The sequence below is a fragment of the Myodes glareolus genome, chromosome 21, assembly GCF_982192425.1.
Source record: "Myodes glareolus chromosome 21, mMyoGla1.1, whole genome shotgun sequence".
Classification (NCBI taxonomy): domain Eukaryota; kingdom Metazoa; phylum Chordata; class Mammalia; order Rodentia; family Cricetidae; genus Myodes; species Myodes glareolus.
In genome coordinates, this window is record NC_142046.1 from 56,605,134 (window position 1) to 56,625,848 (window position 20,715).

Sequence of the window (20,715 nt, forward strand, 5' to 3'; positions counted from 1 at the left end):
ATTTTAGATTCAGTTTTTACTTAATTTTGATTCTGTCTTTGAGCATTGAAAATAAATCCCTCTTTTATTTTTGATCTATTCTGAAATTACAAGCAGAGTTTTAATTTCCTTAATAGAAGATGAAGTTCATTCTTTTATTTTCCATGTTTTGTTTTGTTTTGTTTTTAACTACTGAAGTTTTAAGTTAGATTCACTTAATGTCCAAGTGGATTACAAATTTCTTTCCTTTGAATTGTACATATTTTTCTTCTTCAGAAGAAATACTGTGCTCTTTCATTTTCTAATTTCTAAGTTATATGGAATGTAAATATAGCTTGTTTAAAAGACTTTTTTTCTTTAAAAAGCATATTCATCAGAAAGGAGATTTAAGTTAATTTTTTTCTGTATCTATTCTAGCTTGAAATACTAGAAACTAAATATTTAAAAAAATTATTTACATATTTCACTTGATCTTACTTAACAAACAAAAACTGAGAATTGATCCTTATGAATTTAAATATTTAATTGGGATTTCTAAAATTTCAGAAGTATTAAATGAAAATGAAATATTTGAGTTGCTAGTTATGTGTTAAATTTTGCATAGTTCTGCCTCTTCTCCTATCCCCCAGTGCATGCGCCCCTGTTGACAGAGGTTTCTGTCCTGCCCAATTCCGCAGCTGTTCAGTCCCAAATAAACACACAGAGGCCTACACTAATTATAAACTAGTTGGCCAATTAGCTCAGGCTTCTTATTAACTTTTTCTTACATCTTAAAGTAACCCACAATTCTTGTCTGTGTTAGCCATGTGGCTTGGTACCTTTTATCAGTGCGTCTGGGTCAGGACTGCAAACTGAGCCTTTCGTCTTCCCAGAATTCTCCTGTTTTGATTGCCCTGCTTATACTTCCCGCCTGTACTGTCATTTTATCTGATATACCAACTGTCATAAATGTTACTAATGCTACGTTTGTTTTCTCACAAGAACCTTCACTTACAACTTAAAAATAGGGCTGGAGAAATGGCTCAGTGGTTAAGAGCACTGACTGCTCTTTCAGAGGATCTGAGTTCAAGTCCCAGCAACCACATGGTGGCTCACACCTTAAAAATAAAAGTAAATCATATCTGAGATATGTGGTCTGACCTTCCGAGATAATGTTGGATAACTGTAGTAATTTTGCTTACTTTAAATAAATGTGCATCAAATTCATCCTTTAAAATGAAAATAAGGTCATTTAGAGCAAAGGGGAAAAGCCTTGACTAGGACTAGAGACTTGTTTTCTTTTTGCTGGATTTGCTCCTTGCTTAAAATTAAGTTCTAATACTTTGTCTGGCTTCCCTCATTAAATACACAAATCCGTGGTTTGAACAATCCATATTATCAGGGAAATGACTCAGGGCTATATTTGTTTTATTTTAAAGTTTTATCCTTAGAAATACATTGTCTTTTGGTTTTCTCACTTCCCTGTTTTCAGTAGACATGAACTTTTGTTCCAGTTACTGAAGACTTGAGGATATTTCTGGTTTGAATGCCACACCACCAACTCTGAGTGCTCACAGTGGGAGGAAAGCTCCACCCCATTTCTTCCTGCTAAAGTTTGTGTCTGTTGATGGAGCTTGTTTTTAATTAGGGCGTTGTTAATCCAGTCTTTATTTCCTTTCTTTTTTTGTCCTGTGTTCGTATTACCTTGTTAGCTAAAATTTAGCATTTTTAATGAAATGCTCCTCTCCCATCATGTAGAGGGTTGATGTGTTACTGTACTCATTCTGCCCCTTTCCCTCCACTCCAGCACTGTGGAAATACCTCGATGCCCATGACCCTTTGTTTATCTATGTTTGCTAGTAAAATACCTTTACTCCTTCTAGAGCTGAGTAAACATCACCTGTCAGTAGTCATGCGCGATGCTTTGGCATTTTCCATAGAACTTAAGGCAATAACTCATCATTATTTTTACAGTGTTCTTAAGTTGTTTGGTGTAATTCAGCATGAGAGTGATTAGTTTGGGTAGATTTTTTTTTTAACGTAAAATGAGAGTCTGGTTTTCTTCTTCATTAAGCTGCTTACTCCTTTAAATATGTTAGGAACCTTGTGAATTGGTGTTTGAAATTTGTGAGAATAACAAGAAGTAGACGATTGATGTACTACTTAGAAATAAAGCAATTTAAGTCTAACTAACTAATTCTCTCTCTACACACACACACACATACACACTTGCACATGCAACACACACGCACATACAACACACACATATATATATTTGGAGTAGCTGCAAAAGTGTCAGTTTTAGAAATATTTTATTTCTGAGTTTTGTGATTGCTTACATATTGTATCTTTTTTAAATATTTATTCATTTATTATGCATACAATATCTGCCTACATGTGTGCCTGCAGGCCAGAGAGGGCACCAGATCTCACTACAGATGGTTGTGAGCCACCATATGGTTGCTGGGAATTGAACTCAGGACCTTTGGAAGAGCAGGCAATGCTCTTAACCACTAAGCCATCTCTCCAGCCCCCTTACATATTGTATCTTAATTTGATTTTGACTAAATTGACAGTTCTGAAACAAAAATAAAAGTGGCTTTAAAAGCTAAATTTGCAAGAAAACGTGATTATGAAAAGTATACCTAAATTGCCTGTTATTTTCTTTCAGGACTTATGAATATAGGATGGATGTCCAGTTACAGGGGTTTTTTTAATTGTTGTTTTTTACTTCAGATTTTTTATTTTATTTTTAAAAATTTTATTTATTTGTGTGTGTGTGTGTCCGTGTGTATGTGTGTGTCTGTCCAGTGTGTATGTGTACTTGTGTCAGTTTCTCTGGAGCTAGAGTTACAGGTGGTTATAAGTCATCCAGAGTAGGTGTTAGCAGTCACACTTGGTCCTCTCCAAGGGCAGCAGGCTCTCTTTCCTGCTGAGCCATTTCTGTAGCTCCTCCAGATTTTTTTCAGAAAGCATGTTTCTATGGGGTTTGTCCACTGCATCTCAGTGTAGAATGGATTCCTTACCACCAGATAGTAGCAAAGAACTGAAAGGAAAGTGGCTTGCTTTGGGAAGGATAGGTAGGCTTGGTCTCACCCAGTGCAGCAGCTAGTCCCGTTCCCACCATATCCATTGGCACTCTGTCTCAGTGGTGCCCAGCTCGGGTGTCCCCCAGCTTCCTGTGCTCCCGTGAGAACTCTTTACTCCTAGCCCTGAAGTGCTCCTTTAGTTGCCGAGCCTGTCTTTGTTTTGTGTCTGCTTAAGCTCAGAGCCCGACTGGATCCCCCTTAAGTCCTCGCCACAGCGCTTTGGAAGTTACAGAACTTTATTCTCTGCCTCAACCTCACATCTAACCCAGAACTAACATTTGACTTTGAGTGATTTGACCTGAGTTGTATCTTTCTCGTTCTCTTACATTGTGTTTATAAAATGATATCCTTTGTTTTGCCCAGTCTTCAGTGAATCCTAATACAGCTAGGGCTCTGTTACACAGAGGAACCCTGTCTCAACCAAGAGAAACAAAAAAGTGTTTTCAGATTTGTTATTCAAGCACGTTCTCTTGTTAACTGGTATATTAATGACTTGTGAAATTAAGGTAAAAGTGAGGATACCATGTTAATCTGTTGAGCAGTTATTTTGAGATGTTATCAGTTTAGCTTTTTTATTATTTCCTCAGTTAAAATATATTGATCGTTGTTGTTCATCTGCAGTGGTCTGGCGGCTGGAGAAGATAATGGACAGAGGGGTTATTTGCTGACTTACGTCATTGCATATATGCGTGTAAGTTATATTTCTGACATTAATTACTTTCCTATTGCCATGGTAAAACACCATGAACAAGGAAGACATCTTATAAAAGAAAACATCTAATTTGGGACTCAAATGAGTGCTATGGCAGCAGGCCGGCAGGCGTGGCACTGGGGCAGTAGCTGAGAGCTCACCTCTCTCCACAGGGAGGAGGTAACCATAGACACTGGAAACCCACGACCTCCTCCCCCACCCCTCCCACATCTTCTCCAACAAGGCCTCACCTGAACCTTCCCAAATAGTCCTGTGTACTGGGGACCAAGCATACAAATGTATGACCCTGTGGTGCCATTCCCCTTCAAACCATCACACTGACTTTGGTTACAGACAGTGATCTTCCTTGCTTATCTTCGTAAGTATTCGGCTACTGTGATTTAGCACACCATTTTACTGGAAAAGCCTGGATTTACTTTTAGATACCCCTTTACTTTTACTTTACCTTTTTTTCTTCTTTATTTTACTTTAAATTTACTTTTTAGAAGCCCCTTTAAAACTTTGGTATGTGCTTTTGAGGAACTTACAGGGGATTTAATGTCTTTCTGCCTCTGAAGGCCAATTTGCCTTTCTGAACACTACTTGGGTTGGAGTCAAGCTGTTCTGTGTAGCAATATCTTTAGTTGATTTATGATCCATCATAAGGATTTATAAATCTTTATCCTTTCTTTAAAAATGGATACATAATTCCAGGTAGCCACTGGTTCAGAAGTGATGATGACTATACAAAAGTCAGAAACTGTGTATGAGCACTTCAGACATTCTTAGTATGGACTCTGCCTGTGGGGGGCGCCATTGCCCACATTTACTTCGAGTCTGTTGCGGTTGCTGCTATAAACCAGCCTTCTGAGTTTTTAGTTTTTTTATTTGTTCCTACTTTGGCTTTTATAGACACTGTTTTCTGGCTAAAATTACTTTTACTTACTTAATTTATTTAAAGTTTAAATCATTAGTGATTTAATGATCTTTTCTAAAAAGACCCATTGGCTGCCTTACTGAAAGTTTGACTCCCCAAGTTACAGATTTTCTCATTTTCCAGTTGGAAATTGTTTCGAGGGAAACATTTATAAAAAGATAATTTTTTTTTATTGTTCTCAAAAGGCATGAAATGTTCTCATTTCAGGATAATTTAGTCCTAGTTAAGGTCTGTTTTCCTACCGGCATGTGCCACCCTCATCAACTTAATATGGACAAGTTCAACCATATTCAGGCTACCCATGCGTGCTTCAGCATTGCCAGGACATAATTTCAATTTTCATTCAAGGTCTGTTTTCATAGTGTAGTGAAGAGTCATTACTCTACCCCTGGGGATTCTTACTGGGAAGCAGACTGACTGCTTGTTCCCTCTGTTAGGAACCCTGACCAGGAGATGCGCAGAGCATGCAAAGAAGTAGATGACTGGGCCATCTGTGTAGACTGTCACTACCCAGGATCTTCCTAGAGGAGATATTTATAAATCAGATGTTTTCTCTGGGTACATTGAGGGACAGATATTGATAGGTGTATTTCCCACAACGCTGAATTCAGAACTGTAGAAAACCAATGTGGCTGTAGTAAGTGCAACATGAGCCCCTTTGGGGAACAGACTGTTCGTAAGTTTCCAGTTAATTTTGAGGCCAATACAGAAGCAAGTTTAGGGATCTTTTTTCATAAATTTATTTGCTTTATCTTTACATTTCCCCTTACATTGATTTGTTTTGTGTTTGAATATGTACGTGTGAAGGTACCTATATCACAACATGTCTGAACGACAGTCTGCAGGATTTAGCTGTCTTCTACCCTGTGGTCCTTCAAACTCAGGTCCTCAGGCTTGGGGACAGCTGCCTTCATGCTGCGCTGCCTTGCCAGTCCTGTTTGCTTTGTTCTCTAATGCATACCCCACTGTCGCAGGAATGGTTCCTAGACAATATGGAGGTGTGTCCTCCCAACACTTAGTGGAATTGAAGTGATTGTTCTCTCTCTCTCTCTCTCTCTCTCTCTCTCTCTCTCTCTCTCTCTCTCTCTCTCCCTCTCTCCTTTCTTCCTTTCTTTAGTATGTTTGATTGGTTTGATTTTTTTTTTTTTGAGACAGTTTTTCTGTGTAGTCCTGGCTGTTTGGGAGCTCTGTCTGTAGACCGAGCTGGCTTTGAACTCAGATCTATCTGCCTGCCTCTGAAACTCAAGTGCTGGGATTAAAGTTGTGGACCACCATACCTAGCTATATTTTCTAAATTTGCTTCTAAATAAAAGTTGATGTGAAAAAAGTGCAGTAGCAGCAGCACCAGCACCACCATCACCAGCACCACCAGCACCAGCAGCACCACACATTATCTTACCTCTTGTTCCTTTCACCTTGTTGCTCAGTTTTAATATTGGCTATTTTACTGTTTTGTCCACTAAACATCTGTTCTCTAATCTCTTCCACATGTGCAGAAACTGTTCCTGGAGAGAGACTCATTCACTAGGGAAATATCAGGGCTCCTTTTCTGTGGCAGATGCTTTAACTGCTGCTCAGGCTGTGGAGAGTAGCACACAAGAGGCTCCCACTCTCAGAGAGGTCAGGCCACACTTGGAAACTTCCCAGTGTTGTGAGACAGACAGTAGGTCAGGCTAGGTCAGAGGGCACTGTTAACAGCTTCCAGAAATTCTAGTGCTTTATCTATTGGTGCACTGGTTGTAATTTCATGATTTTTGTGTCTTTACAGGATTTGGGTTTGGAATACTATGTAGTAGGAGAATCTTTTGAGACTTCTGCTCCTTGGGACAGGTAAGACCTAAAAAAGACTTACTCTGATATACTTTATAATGATACATATATGTGGATATGTAATTTGTCTGTGTATGAATATGGAAAGTTTAAAATTTTTATAAGAAACCTTGAAATAAGGAAGGTACTCTTATTTAAATTAGTATCGTGATCTGAATACCATTGCTTTCAATCTTTACCTGCCTCTTTTTTGGATTAAGGTCAGTCTGTTTGGAATCCTACAAACAAGTATATTAAAGTCAGCATTTTGAAGACTTACTGAACAAACACAAAACACTGCAGTGTGGTTTGACTTAGCTTAGGTGATTTTATTATGCTTAAATGTTCTTTTTAAATCTTCCTCCCCTACCCCAAATTATTAAATCTCTTTACCTTCTTTTGTAATGAATGTCTCATTTAGCTCTGATCTCTCTCTCTCTCTCTCTCTCTCTCTCTCTCTCTGTAGATTTAACTAGATCTTTACCTGTGTTTATATAATTTCTGAAAGAAATCCAGTTTAAGATGTTAAGCATAATTTCTATTTTTAAGTTTAAGCAAAATTTGGCACTAAAACACATGATAGAAAATGTCCTGGATAGGATGTGTGGAAAGTATTATGTGGGTTTCTGAACCCACTATGTAGGCATTAAATATTTACCCTCTTGTTCTCCGCATACCTGATTTCTTTCCTCTAGAAGCCACTTGCCTTTTCCACGTTATCTTAATCTGCTGTGGATTTTGACTTTTGGTGTACTGGTAGTCAAATTCCAGGAATTATTTGAAATAAACCCATTCTTTAGGATCACTCAGTTATTCTCTCTCCAAAAAGTGCAGAATTTTTTCTCTAGACAATCTGTATGATCCTGATTGGTCTTGAAACTGCCATGCAGCCTGGACAGAGAACTTGTGATCTTTCTGCCTCAGTCTCTGCTATTTGGATTACATTCACGTTCCATCACACTCCTGCTTATTTACAATTTTTTAAAGTACATTTTAACAAGAGGACTGAATCTTAAAAATAAGAATTGCTACCTGATTACCGTTGATCCCTTTGGAGTAGGCAGGCGCTCATGTCAGGTCTATCAGTGGTGACTTCAGTCCATCATACCACTCCTGACTGACGTCTCAGGATAGATTGCAACATAAACTGCCATGGCCTGGCTGGCTTCCATGGTTTAAACAGTATTTTCCGCCTCACCTTGAAGTATGGTATCAGGGGCCCTTGGGCATCTGGGTTTGCTGGTGAAGGCCCTCTTGGTTTATGAAAAGCCACTTCTTGTTTATCCTCATGTGACTGAAAGCAATCCTTCTCATCTTTCTACGATATAACAACAGTTCCATCCATTAGGACTTTGCCCTCATGACCTAATGACCTTCCAGAGGTCAAGGCCCTGACTGCTGACATCACATGGTGTGAAAGGGAAGATTCTAGTCTGTGCATTCTGAGGGGACTCAGACCTCCAGTCCTTTGTCACTGGGAAGATGGATTAGGATAGTGTTAGCGCTTTGCTGTTACTAATTCCTTGTCACCTGCCAGTGCTCTCTTACCTTGCTATCCTTCTAACTGTGGAAGCCAGCCAGTTAAATAAATATATAAATACATGAACTGATGAAAAAAATAGCTTAGGAACTAGGCCTCCATATGCGGGAGAGTGGTGAAGCTCAGAATATTTATGAGCACCTGACAGTAGGAGCAGGATCTGTCCTTGTGCATGAGCTGGCTTATCGGAGCCCATTCCCTATGGTGGGGTGTCATGCTCAGCCTTAATGCAGGGGGAAGGGGCTTGGTCCTGCCTCAACTTAATGTGCCAGATTTTGTTGACTTTCCATGGGAGCCCTTACCTGTTGGGAGGGCTGCAGGGGAGAGTGGGGGCGTGGGAGGAGAGGTGAGGGGAGAACTATGGATGGAATGTAAAATGAAATTAAAAAAATAAAATTAAAAAAAAGAATACTTAATGTTACATTCAGTTGTCTTTTCTAGGGTTATAGATCTGTGTAGAAATGTCAAAGAGAGGATAAGAAGGGAATGCAAAGAAAAGGGTGTTCAGTTCGCACCTCTTTCTACATGCAGGTGAGTTTCCACGGTTGCACTGCTTTTAAGCTTTTCTGTTGTGTGTGTGGATGTGTGTGTGAGCTCTGTGTGAATGTGGGTCCATGTGTGGCACAGTGTGCACATGGAAGTCAGAGGACTTTGTACAGCTCGTTTTCTCCTCCCACTCTGGAGTCTGGGTAGTGAATTCAAGTAGCTAAACTTGCATAGCAAGTACTGTTCCCCAGGGAGCTGCCCTAACGCCCCCAAAGCATTGTTTCCAAGCAGCTATAAAGTACAGTTTTCTGAGAAGTAGGTCTGGCCTGTTCCATGTGCAGATTTCCCGGAACATCTCACCACACTGTTAGAACTGTGCCTCTGTCTTTAGCCCCTAAGGCAAGGAGCCTTCTGCTCTCTCAGGACCTCAGCCTGCAGAGCAAGTGTGCAAACTCCTGGACAGAGGAGGCCTCTCTTGCTCCCTGACGCTGCACTAGAAACTGTAGAAACAGTCAGTCTGCCTGTGTGCCTATGTGTGTGTGCGTTTGTGTGTTGGGGGTGAGTAACCCTTTTCATTATTGATTAAATCCATGGGAATGGAATAAAGAATGAAAGGAGTGAAAGACTCAAGTGATAACCTCGCTGCTTTCCAATAGATGTTTCTTTAGTAACAGGGATATTTTATATGTTTATTGTTAAGTGTGGAAGCCACAAGCCACACTGGTTAATAAGTGATTGAAATGTTGCTTGTGTGAAATTAATACATATATAGATATATATATATATAGATATATACATCTATCTATATATGTATATATATAAAGTTAAAAAAGTAATTTGTAATCAATACCTTTCATATTGAACAGTGATTGGTTAACTGATTTTATTCTTTTTATTAAATAACAGCAGCCCTAAATGAAGCTTTTCTGAGAGAGGACCTTTGCCTCTAGTCTTACAATGTTAATTTTATGTGTAAACACCAGGTTAAATGTGTCAAGACAGATGAACATTTGACTCTCTAGAAGGTATTAAGGTAATTTAAAATGGAGAATAAATGACATTCAGATTATAAGGAGAGAACCTTGAAGGGCTACCTTTTCTTAAAGAAGGTAGACTGGTTGCTCGGTCACCACTCTCCATTGTGTGAGTACCTCCCATTATCACTATGTGTGTGCATCTCTGTGTCTGCGAGGGACACCTCGGGAGCATAGCTTCAGCTTTGGAGGCACAGACTACATGGAATGCGAGATGAGTAAAATGCAGGTAACTTGGAAGTAGTGTAGTGTACCAGAGGAGCAAGCGTTTCCTGTGGTAGCCTGTCTCTGGGGCTTAGACTCGGTGATGGGCCCGAAGCACAGCGTCTTCTGTCAGTCCAGGACACACAACGCTAGGCTTGTACTGTGAACAGGTGTGCATCATGGCGACTTTCCCAGCTGTTGACTGCTGCAGGTGTGTGAGCACGGTTGCGGTCTGCTGAGCTATCATGTTTGATAACTAGATATAGCCAACATACAGCATTTTCACCTCACAGTGGGATTTTCTTTTTTCTTTTTTTTTTTTTGCATACTCTGTCAGGAAGTTCAGGGTTATCTGTATTTTTGCTTGCAATGCTTGTTTCTCTGATTAATTTCATTTCAGCCTGGGAAATAAACTTGAGATTTTTGTTCCATCCCAGGAATCGGCCTGCTTACTATCTTGTCACCATGACAACGCTTATGGCCACTTTTAAGGAGTTGCTATGAGACAGAACGTGATGAAGAGTGAAGGCACTCTCCGCTCTTTAGCAGCAGTTTTACCTTTTCACACTCTATTTCTCATTGTTTAAACTGTGAGTTAGGCCGAGTTTGGTTAGATCAGTTAGACCCATCATATTTGCTATAGGTATACAAATGCTAAACTGGATAATAGAGTGATCCTGAGTTTGTTGAAAGGTGGCTGTCTTAGGGTTTCCACTGCTATGATAAACAGAGCAGGCTGGAGAGGAAAGGTCACAGTTTATCACTGGGGGAAGTCAGGCAGGAACTGATTCAGGAGTGCTGCTCACTGGTTTCCTCAACCTGCTTTCTTATATCAACTGGGACCACCACCAGCTTAGGGATGATACCTCCCACCGTGGGCTTGCCCTCCCACACCAATCAGTAGTCAAGAAAATGTATGATAGGCCAATTTGTGGGGGACATTTTGAGGTTTGCTCTTCCCAAATGACGAGAGTCACAATTACATGAAACCAGCCAGCACAGTAGCAATGTTCTATTCAAATTTAGTTACATATTGTATGCACTGATGTTAACGATTCTTTCCTGAGCAGTGTATACTCTTAATTGCTATAAACACACTTGACTTATTCTTAAGGTTTGTTTTAAACTTGGTTATTCCTGATCACAGCACCTCTTAGTAAAATACAAATACTTCTCCAATTTTCTCTTCTTTCTTCTTTTTAATAATTTATTAAATTTTATGTGCATTGGTGTGAGGGTATCAGATTCCCGGAACTCGAGTTGCAGATAGTTATGAGCTGCCACGTGGGTGCTGGGAATTGAACCTGGGTACTCTGGAAGAACAGCTAGTGCCCTTAACCACTGAGCTGTCTCTCCAGCCCCCATCCAGTTTTCTTAAACTTGTAAATCTGGAACTTAAAATGTAAATGTTCAAGAGATTTTTTTATGAGTGTGAATTAGCACAGGGAGAAAACACACAGCTGGCAAATCGACATAGCATTGTTAAACAGTTCATTTCTTCTGTTCCGAGGCACCTAACATTTGTCCTGAAAGAGCATTACAATTTTAGATTAGATTCTGTTTGAACTGTGATTCTGTTAGGTCAAGCCCTTTGTTGTTTCTCCATAGCGTGCACTTGGAGATTTGACTGTGGTTGTCCCAACTCCCTTTACATGCTTCTCAATTGCATTTTGAAACTGTAGATATTTATTGCATAGATGATTTAAGAACCTAACACCCTTGATGTCTTTTTGTGTACACACATACAGCACACATGGAGTCGTAGGCAGTATTTTAAGGTCAGGCCACTGCATTGGAGCTTATCATTTATTTGTTTTTCAAGGCCTTTCTAATTATGGTGAGCTTCATGAAGAGGCTGTATTTAAGTCTGATCCTATTTGGTGTGTGAACATTTCTCCCACTTGTGTACCATGTTGCTTTCTGTTAACTTTGAGAAGTTTGGAAGATTTGTAACTCATCACCACATTCCGTCAAGTCTGTTTGGGAAGTGTTGTTTACCACCTGAGGAAGATGGACATTGTTCATTTCAGATCAACTAGAAAAGCATTTGAATTGCTTTAAAATTTGTTTAACTTTGAAGGGATAATAATCTAGATTTGCAAAAGTTGCAGAATAGTATAGTTGTGTCGGTATTTGTCCTGCTGCTGTGATAAAATACTCTGATAACAGCAACCTAAGAATGGAGATTTTTGCTTTCGCTCACAGTTTGAGATAGCCCTTCATGGTGAGCAGGTCAAGGCAGCAGGGCCTCCAGCAACCATCAGATTTCATATACTGCCTTGGTCCTGTTTCCCCAGTATCAGTATCCTACATGGTTGCATAGTATAAGTCTTGCAATTTAAAAACCAGTATTTACTACTGTTGCTTGACCTCCTATTCTGGTTTTTAAGCTGCATAAAGCTGTTGGTCTTACTCATGTATCTCCACATTCTTCCAGTGTCTCTACCTAGTATGACAAAGATAGTAAAATTATACCAATTGTGCTTGAAGATGTGTGTCCTTTTAAATGTCAGTTAACTGAGAATAAAATTGTCAGCATTCTTCACTTCTGCTCCTGTGTTCTGTAAAGTGTCCTCTATTGTCTGTAGAGAACTTGAGTTTCTTCTAGCACATTGAAACTATTTTTTTCTCCCCTTCAATGATTTACTTTTTTCTGCCTAGAATTTCTGATCCATAAGAATACAGTCAAATGCCAGCACATGGTATTGTTTTCAGAGCATTTATGTATTTTGCAGAGGTGATAGCTTGTTTGTGTTTTAGCATCAATGCAGTTTTTTGAATATTGAAAATTAATTTAAGTACTTGGTATTTGCATGTTCTTGTGTAGTTTATGTTTCTGCTCTAAACAGTAATGAACCAGTGAAAGAACAAGTTTCTTGTTCCTGATGTTGCCTTTATGGGTGATCCATACTTGTATAGCATGTCTCTTCACTGTGGCAGTGTAAGATGTATCCATGTGTATAGACTTGAACAATAATGGGTCTGTGCTTCAAATCGTGTTCTCTGTCACCTACATGAAGAACTAACTGTCATAAGTTTAGTGTAACAAAAGAAAAGTTATATTGTCAAGATAAGGGCCTTCTAAGTTATGTTTTTGTTAGGTTACTTTGTGCATGTTAAAGCAGTTTATGCCAGTACTTACCTGACTTTATTTTAAATGTTTTCAGATAATGCTGCTTAAAATAAGGTTCTGTTACTTGTAGATAATTTCAATAAGCTCGCTGAGAATGGAGGGGTGTTTTCATAAAACACTGAATTGTATAAACATTTTTGCTTTATTTCCCTAGTTTTGGTAGCATAAAACAGTAACTGAGCTGAGCCGTGTATTGCAGTCTTGACTAACCTCGCATTTAAATGAAAGCAAAATCCTTTTTTCCCACTGCATTCTTAGTTGGCACCAGCTGCAGAGAACCAATGGGCCTTTTCCCTGGCAGTGGGAGTTTGGCTAGAGGGTAGGGGTGTGGCTCGGGCAGATGGCCCGGTGAGCTTATCTTTGACACTTGTAGATGTTCAGTCTGTTTTTGCTGAATTTAGAGCCCTGTGGGGTTTTGTCTGTTTGTCTTTCAGGGTGACGCAGACGTATGATGCGGGTGCATGTATCTACTTCTATTTTGCCTTTAACTACAGGGGAATTAGTGACCCACTGACTGTGTTTGAGCAAACTGAGGTAATTTTGCATATGGCTTTTATGTTCTTTTATTAATTTAAATAAATTTTAGTGCCAACTTAGGGATTTTAGTTTGAATCACTTGGTTACACATGGTTTGCCTGGCTGATAGCCCATTGAAATGAAAGGTATGTTAAGTCCACTGTTTTTACTTACCAAATTGTCAGTCTGAAGTTAATGTTAGGTATTCCTGAGGCCTGTGTCTCTTGGGTTGTTACTTTCAGTGCATTATAGCCAATTAAATAAGAACAGGAACTTCATGTCCACAGGGGCCTTTGATGTCCTTTTGGCAGACCAGGTGGTAGCTGCTCTTGAGGTCAGCAACCCTCATGTTCTTGGTCTATGTCATTGTAATATATTCCCATGCTTGTGAATTTTTATATGATACGATTGTATATAAAGTCCTTGGGATTCATTTGCTAGCAGTTTCACTTACATTTCTTAAGTGACCTTCAGCTGCTGGTTTTTATAGACATGGGTGTTGATGACTATATTGCTTGTTAGAAGCAACATAGGATTCCTCCACTAAACTGGAAGAAAAGAAGCCATAATAGATGTGTTACTTAGACACACAGGTGCCCTAATTGTTTAAGTTGATTATGTGTCTGCCAATGATATCTATCATCCTCCGAAGTTTTAGTATATTTCGTATGTTTTTGGAGGGGTGTGTGTGTGTGTGTGTGTGTGTACAGGTACATGTATGCAGTGCCACACACATGGGGGGCAGAGAATAACCTGGAGGGAGTTGGCTCTTTCTTTCCACCATACGGGTCCCAGGGATAAAATTCAGGTGGTCAGGCTTGGCCACAGGTGCCATTAGGCACTGAGGAATCTCACCTGGCCAGAGATTTGAGCATATTTCTATCTTGTTGACCTGAAAATCCCTTGCTTAGCTGGGCATGGTAGTGCACCCTTGTATTTTCAAGAACAGGGGTGGTAGAGGCAGGAGGACTGCAGCAAGCTTGATGTTCAGCCTGGATTGCAAAGTAAGTTCTGGGCTAACCAGGGTTAAATAGCATCATCTCAACACAAAGCAAACAAAACCTCCTTCCTTGGAGTCCACAAATTGAAATGATTTCTATTTTCCTAGCTCTGTTACTCACTTAATTCCTGATCTCATGGAGATGTTTTATTTGAAGTGATTTATTAGAAATGTTAAGCTCTAAAGCAAAGATTAGCATATGATTATACTACTTATGATTATATAGGAAACCTCAGCTCTCAAGACCTTTGATTCCTTCACAGTAATTTACAATGAGGTGTAGTCCATATGTTCCACTTGGCTAGTCTTCTGCCTCAGCCACCATTGATAGCTTTATAGACATGAGTATGTCAGAGAAGCTCACGGCACAGGACCTATGCACCTTGTGTCTGTTAGATATTAGCAGATCATTAAGAATAGAAAATGTAATGAAATATATACATGAAAAGCCATAGTGAAACTCATCACTTCGTATACTAACCTAAATTTTTTTTTCAATTGAAAGAAAAAAAGGAAAGTTAAAAGTATGCCAGGGTTTAAGTAGGGACTAAGGGAAACAGAAAGGTCCAAGGCAGCCCCAGGTTCTGCCCCCTTCACTGTATGTACTGTCTAAATTTTGTAATGTGTTTATTTTTCGACACAGGTACATGCCATAAGGATGGTTAGAGCTTAGCATGTTAAGAGTTAAACAAGGGAACAAAACAAAAACTTGGGGTGATTTTTTTTTCTTCCCTCTTCCCTCTTGTCTCCCTCCCCCACCCTATGTCCTTGAACTGAGAGGGCTGTGCTCCATAGAGTGCTGCTAACTGTACAGCGGAAATGGATGCAGGGGTCACGCTTTGCTTGGCACCTTCCTGGGCATCTGGGGAGAAGTCAGTACACTTAGTCACTCCAAAGTGAAATCCAAATAGCAACAACATTTTGTGTTGTTTCCATTTCCAGGCAGCTGCTAGAGATGAAATCCTTGCCAATGGAGGGAGCCTGTCACATCACCATGGAGGTATTTTTAAAGGGGAGTGCTATAGAAGTCCTAATATTCCTGCTTTTAAAAATATTTGGTTCATTAAAATTCCAGGGAGAGTCATCACACAAGTAATTCAAAAGCACTTGAAATTTTGGAAATGTTTTTATGTCTTATAGTAACTGTGATCAAGGTAGGTAGCTTGTGTTATAGTTAACAAAGCGCTTGGTTTGATTAGCCTGCCTTCCTATGGAACCTATCAACTTTGCCAATTCTCAGAGACCTCATGGTAAGAGAGCAGATTATCTTCCCTGAGAGGTAGTTGACCATAACAGCCAAAGCTTTAAAGAAAGGAAAAACAAAACCTATACAGACTTTTCCAGCCACTGTTGGAGTATAGATGACAAGCAATTGTATATATTGAAAGGTATTTGTTCCTACCCAAACTCAGCAAATTAATCAAGAGGATTTTAAGTAAGCTTAGGAAATTAGTAGAATGCAGTTGTAAGATACAGTCTTTTACAAGTTAAATAATAGCCATTCTGTTATTAAAATTGTAATTTTTGACCACTATAACAGAAACTTGTTACAATTCATTTCTCTCTGTAATTTTATGCTTAGAAAGAATAGAAATGTAGAGATTAAAAAAAAATTAGGGAGGTACACAAGCACTAATAACTACCTAAAAACCAAACTCTTAGCCTGTCCTGGACTCTCCCTGTTCCTCTTGTCTTTTTTGATTTGCCTTATAACTATAGTATCTAAAAATGCTGCTCATTTGTGTTTAAATCATTTGCATTTGCTTGCCGGAAAGTTGGGGTCCAGGAGGGCAATGATTTTTTTTTTTTTCTGTGTGTTGCTGTATACTATATCAGAACTGCCTGATGTGCTCAGCCTCTCAATGTGTGTGGAAGATATTGGAAGATTTTTGGTGGAAAAGTGGTGTACTATAGAGTGCCTGTTTCAACAAAACATTCTTATAGCAGGGCTGGGAAAGATTGGTGATGCAGATGAATGAGATGCCAGATAATTCAGATGCTGCTGCATTGGTTTTTATCCTCGGTGGCATCCTTTTTCCTTGACCCTCACAGAAACTTGAGTAGGCTCTCTCATGAACACTAGAGTGGATATATTCATCCTTCGCCTTCTTTTCCTGAATAGATACTTTCCTTTAGAAATTCTTTTTTTCCTCCTTTTTGTGTGTGTGCTCATGAGTGTGTATTTGCATGTGTGTGAGTGCGCGTGTGTGCATGGACATGGAGTCCTGAGGCTGGGTAGGAATCCTACTTGACAGCTGCCTCATTCATCGAGACAGGCCTCCCAGAGGTGCTAGGAGATGTGAGAATGGCAAGTAAAGAAGGAGGCAGTGGGACCTAGAGGTTTCAGATTGAATTCAAGGCTTGCACACATGCACAGCCCACTTCACACCCTCGGCCCAGTGAGGGTGGCTCTTGCTGAGCTGCTACAAGTGTTTCTTTCACACCCCTGATCACGCATTTTCTTAGTGACCGTCTCAGTCCTACAGCGTAAAACCATCCTGAAGACTTATGTGAGTGACTTAGCAGAAGATGTCACCTCTTATGGTACTACCTTAGTTCAAATCTGCTTCCTGCTTGTGCGCCGCAGTACGCTCTTAACTCGCCTGTCCCTCCTCACTTCTTGCTGCCGGGGAAGCTTCTCTTTAAGTCAGGTTGTCTCTTCACATTCAGAACAAAATCCAGACCCTTATGCCTTCAGAGATGCAATGGGGTGTCCACCTTCTCTCTCTGTCCTCGTCTCTGATGCAGTTTTTCCTGCCATTTCTCAGAATTAACCTTTTTTCCCTCATGACTGATGCTGTTCCCTCATGGATATTTGCATGACTCCCTTTACCTGGTCATTTAGGTCTCCAGTAAAGATGTCACTTGCCTAGAGATGTCCCCTGCTCACTTGTATAACTTTTACTGTTTCCCATTTGAACTCTATTGAGTGGCAGAGTTCTGGTTTTGATATTCTGTTCTCCAATCCCTAGAACACTGAGTGTCTGCTCCACCTAGTTCTTCCTGAGGGACAAGGATTACAGGAGGGTGCTATCGGGCCCATCTGCTTTAAGACAAAAAGTGAATTGTACATATGAGGAGCACTCACTAATATGCAGAGAAATTCATATTCTTGTATTCTGCTGAGTGACTTTGCTAACACACTTTCACAGAAGTATTGTAAAATTAGCCTAAGTCTTTATATAGTTAATATGATCGTATATTTATAGACGATCATAAGCTCAAGTCATTCTTGGGTTACTGAGGTAGGTCAAGTCTTTCCTGGCAGTTTATATTGAGATCCTGTCTCAAGATGAAGATTAAAGTGATGTTTAGAATATAGTTGGATCATGAGCACTTACCTCAGATGCAGAAGGGTCCTAGGTTCATTCCCAAGCGCCATGCATGTGCATACAGACACACACACACACACTCTCTCACACGCACGGCCTAATAATATGTGGTCAAAATTATGACTGCATGTGAACAACACACATACACATGTATGTATAGGTTAGGGTACTAGAAGAAGAGAGGATATAGTCTTTGAAATCAAATACATATTGAACTCCTAGCCCGAATTTACTGATGGTTGTGATCATAGGGAAGCAGATTCCATGAGCTGCAGTTGTTCTCACATACAAACCAAGAGCTCACCACTTCCTAGGTTCATTTTAGGATATAGCTATGGCACATGCATAACATCTAACAAGCCTTGCATGCAGATGCCGAAACACTGTGTGTGTATTTTTAAGGAGTAGGAGAGAAAATAAACCAGGTAGAACTCTGCTTTATTTTCTTAATCTTTGGACCAACCACTGAAGAGTGGGTTGCAGTTTACTTGTAAAAGATATGTACATTTAAGGGGGTCTGATAATATCATTTTCATTTATAACTTAGATAGGTCTCTTAAAATCTGCATGAAAGAAAAATAAGTTTCTTTCACATTACTGGCAACAAAATTGGCTATAGTTAAATGTCGTTTTCATAGTAGCTTCTCTGAAGTTAATCATTTAATTTGAAATTTTCAGATGTCCATTACTATTATAGTTTCATAAAGCAGAAGTGTTTTTAATCTAAAATTTAAATGACATGTTAATTGTGCTGCTAGGCTTTCTATTAAAGCTTTTGAGAGACCACTATTTTTAATATGTATAAAAGATTTTCCTTATTTGTTTCCTGAACTGAAAATTGAAGCTGGCCTTAGTAGTATATTTCTTTATTGACCTTCAGGTAATGTTGTGACAGTTTCAGTATTGTGGTTTGTTGTTTTGTTTTGTTTTAGTTCCAGTAGTAGAGAATACTGATGCAATTTCTCTTGGAGGTTTGACCTATAATTGTGATTAATAGCAGTTGCTTTCACTCTCTGGAAACAGACAGGCTGGTTTGTCTGCCTGCAATCATGCTGTGATGAATGGACTATTTTAACTCTGGTTTGTGTATCAGAGCAAACAGATGTAGTCTGGGACTTGAGGCTGAAGGGGAGTCTGCTTCACTCATTCCCTGTAGCTCTTGTGTCTGCAGCTGATGTGCTGGTTAGGTTAAACAGCACAGTGTGTGTTGGCCACACACTTAAATTGACCTTCGGCTTAGGGCTTTGAGTCACCCACTTACTGAAATTATACTTCAAGTCCTTTGTCAGTAAGCAAAATACCCTGATTGAGTTTCCTGATCTTAGTTGAAGTATTGGTGTCTAAGCAAATATGAAGTGAGGAGGCTGAGATGGACACCTGCTAACCCTGTAGTGTGAAATAGAAGGGAGGAACATGGAGAGAGGTAAGCGGCAGGGGGCAGGGGGAGTGGAATGTTCCCTTTTGACCATTCCATGACTCTGTCTGGAAAATCTCAGAGAACATTAAAAAAAACAGCAAGAATACAGAATACAAAATTCCAAATAAAATTTAACAGTAAATATAGAAACCAAAATCTAAAATGACAGCATTCACAACTACTAAAAAGTGAAATAAATGTGAATCTAATAAAATATATAGGCTTAAATCTAAGAAAATATACATAGGGTTTGTATTCTTAGAGTTACCAAATGCCTTTGAAAGAAACCAAAGTCGTCCATGAATAAATGAAGTCATTCATGCACTGATGGGAAGGAAGACCACACAGTGAAAATGTCAGCGCTGGCCAAACTGATCAATCTTTTAACACATTTTCTATTAGAATTTTAGCAGGGTTTTTTTTTTTCATTTTATTTTATTTTGAATTTTTTTTTGTCTGTTTGTTTTGGTTTGAGACAGGGTTTCTCTGTTTAACCTCTGACTGTCCTGGAACTCACTCTGTAGACCAGGCTGGACTCAAACTCCCAGAGATCTGCCTGCCTCTGCCTGAGTGCTGGGATTAAAGGTGTGCACCACCTCTGTCTGGCTTTTGGCAGGTTTTTTTTTTTTATAGATCTAGGAAATATTCTAAATTTTATATGATAAAACAAAAGAACTAGAAAACTAAAATAATTTTGAAAAAGAAAAAAACAGGTCTTCCTGATTTTGAGCCTTATTGTATAGCTTCAGTAATCAAGACTGCGGTGTGAGAGCTATGGAAGAGAACAGAGAACACAGAACTTGGGCCACATACCTGGACTCATTATTCGACAGGAACACTCCAGTGGGAATGATGCTGGGACAGCTGTAGATCTGTATAAGCACATGTGCATGGAGCTGCACATACAAAAGAACGTGGACTTAAATCTACATTTCTACAGAAACTAACCCCAAATGGGTTAAATGTGAAACATGAAACTCTAAAACTATTAGAAAATAGCATAGGAGAAAATCTTCAGGTCTAGAGCCAGGCAAAGAGTTCTTGGACTGAATCCAAAGCGTAATCTATAGAAGGGAAATTGGTTAACTGGACTCAACTGTAAAAAGATGAAGGTAGAACAGCCTGGATATCATTTAGCCTCTGAATGGCTAAATAAATCCTACCAATCCATGTTCTGGAATATATTACTCAGCAACAAAAAGGAATGAACTGTTAGCTATACTTGGCTGCATCTCTGTGGAACTGTGCTGAGTATATAAAAATCAGTGCAAGTGGCTTCTTTTATGATTCTGTAACAGTTTTGACATGATAGGATGGTCGAGAAGAGATTAGCGGTGTCCAGAAATCAGCGCTAGGGAAGTGACCAGAGACAGGTAATACATGGATGCTTTGAGACAAAGCTGTTGAGCATCTTGAATGTACCAGTGTCCAAGCCATGTCCTCTGATAGCCAGCACTAAGTGGGATGGCCAACAGTGCTTTACATCAGATCACCACGAGAGAACAGAAGATTTGTTTTACCTTTTAAGTTAATATTTTCGGTCTCTTTACACCATGACCAAAAACAAGT

At 39.4% G+C, this 20,715-nt stretch overlaps 1 protein-coding gene across 2 annotated transcripts in view; it reads left to right on the top strand.

The window, feature by feature from the left end:
* The window catches only part of Agps (alkylglycerone phosphate synthase), a 94,061-nt gene that overhangs the window by 60,539 nt on the left and 12,807 nt on the right, over nt 1-20,715 (top strand). The window contains exons 15-19 of one of the 2 annotated variants that reach the window (XM_085680936.2): nt 3,669-3,738; nt 6,444-6,505; nt 8,466-8,555; nt 13,316-13,415; nt 15,340-15,397. In XM_085680936.2, the coding sequence (XP_085537062.2) occupies nt 3,669-3,738; nt 6,444-6,505; nt 8,466-8,555; nt 13,316-13,415; nt 15,340-15,397 (380 nt within the window). The remainder of the gene's footprint in view (nt 1-3,668; nt 3,739-6,443; nt 6,506-8,465; nt 8,556-13,315; nt 13,416-15,339; nt 15,398-20,715) is intronic. The other variant, XM_087900068.1, reaches the window with a different exon arrangement.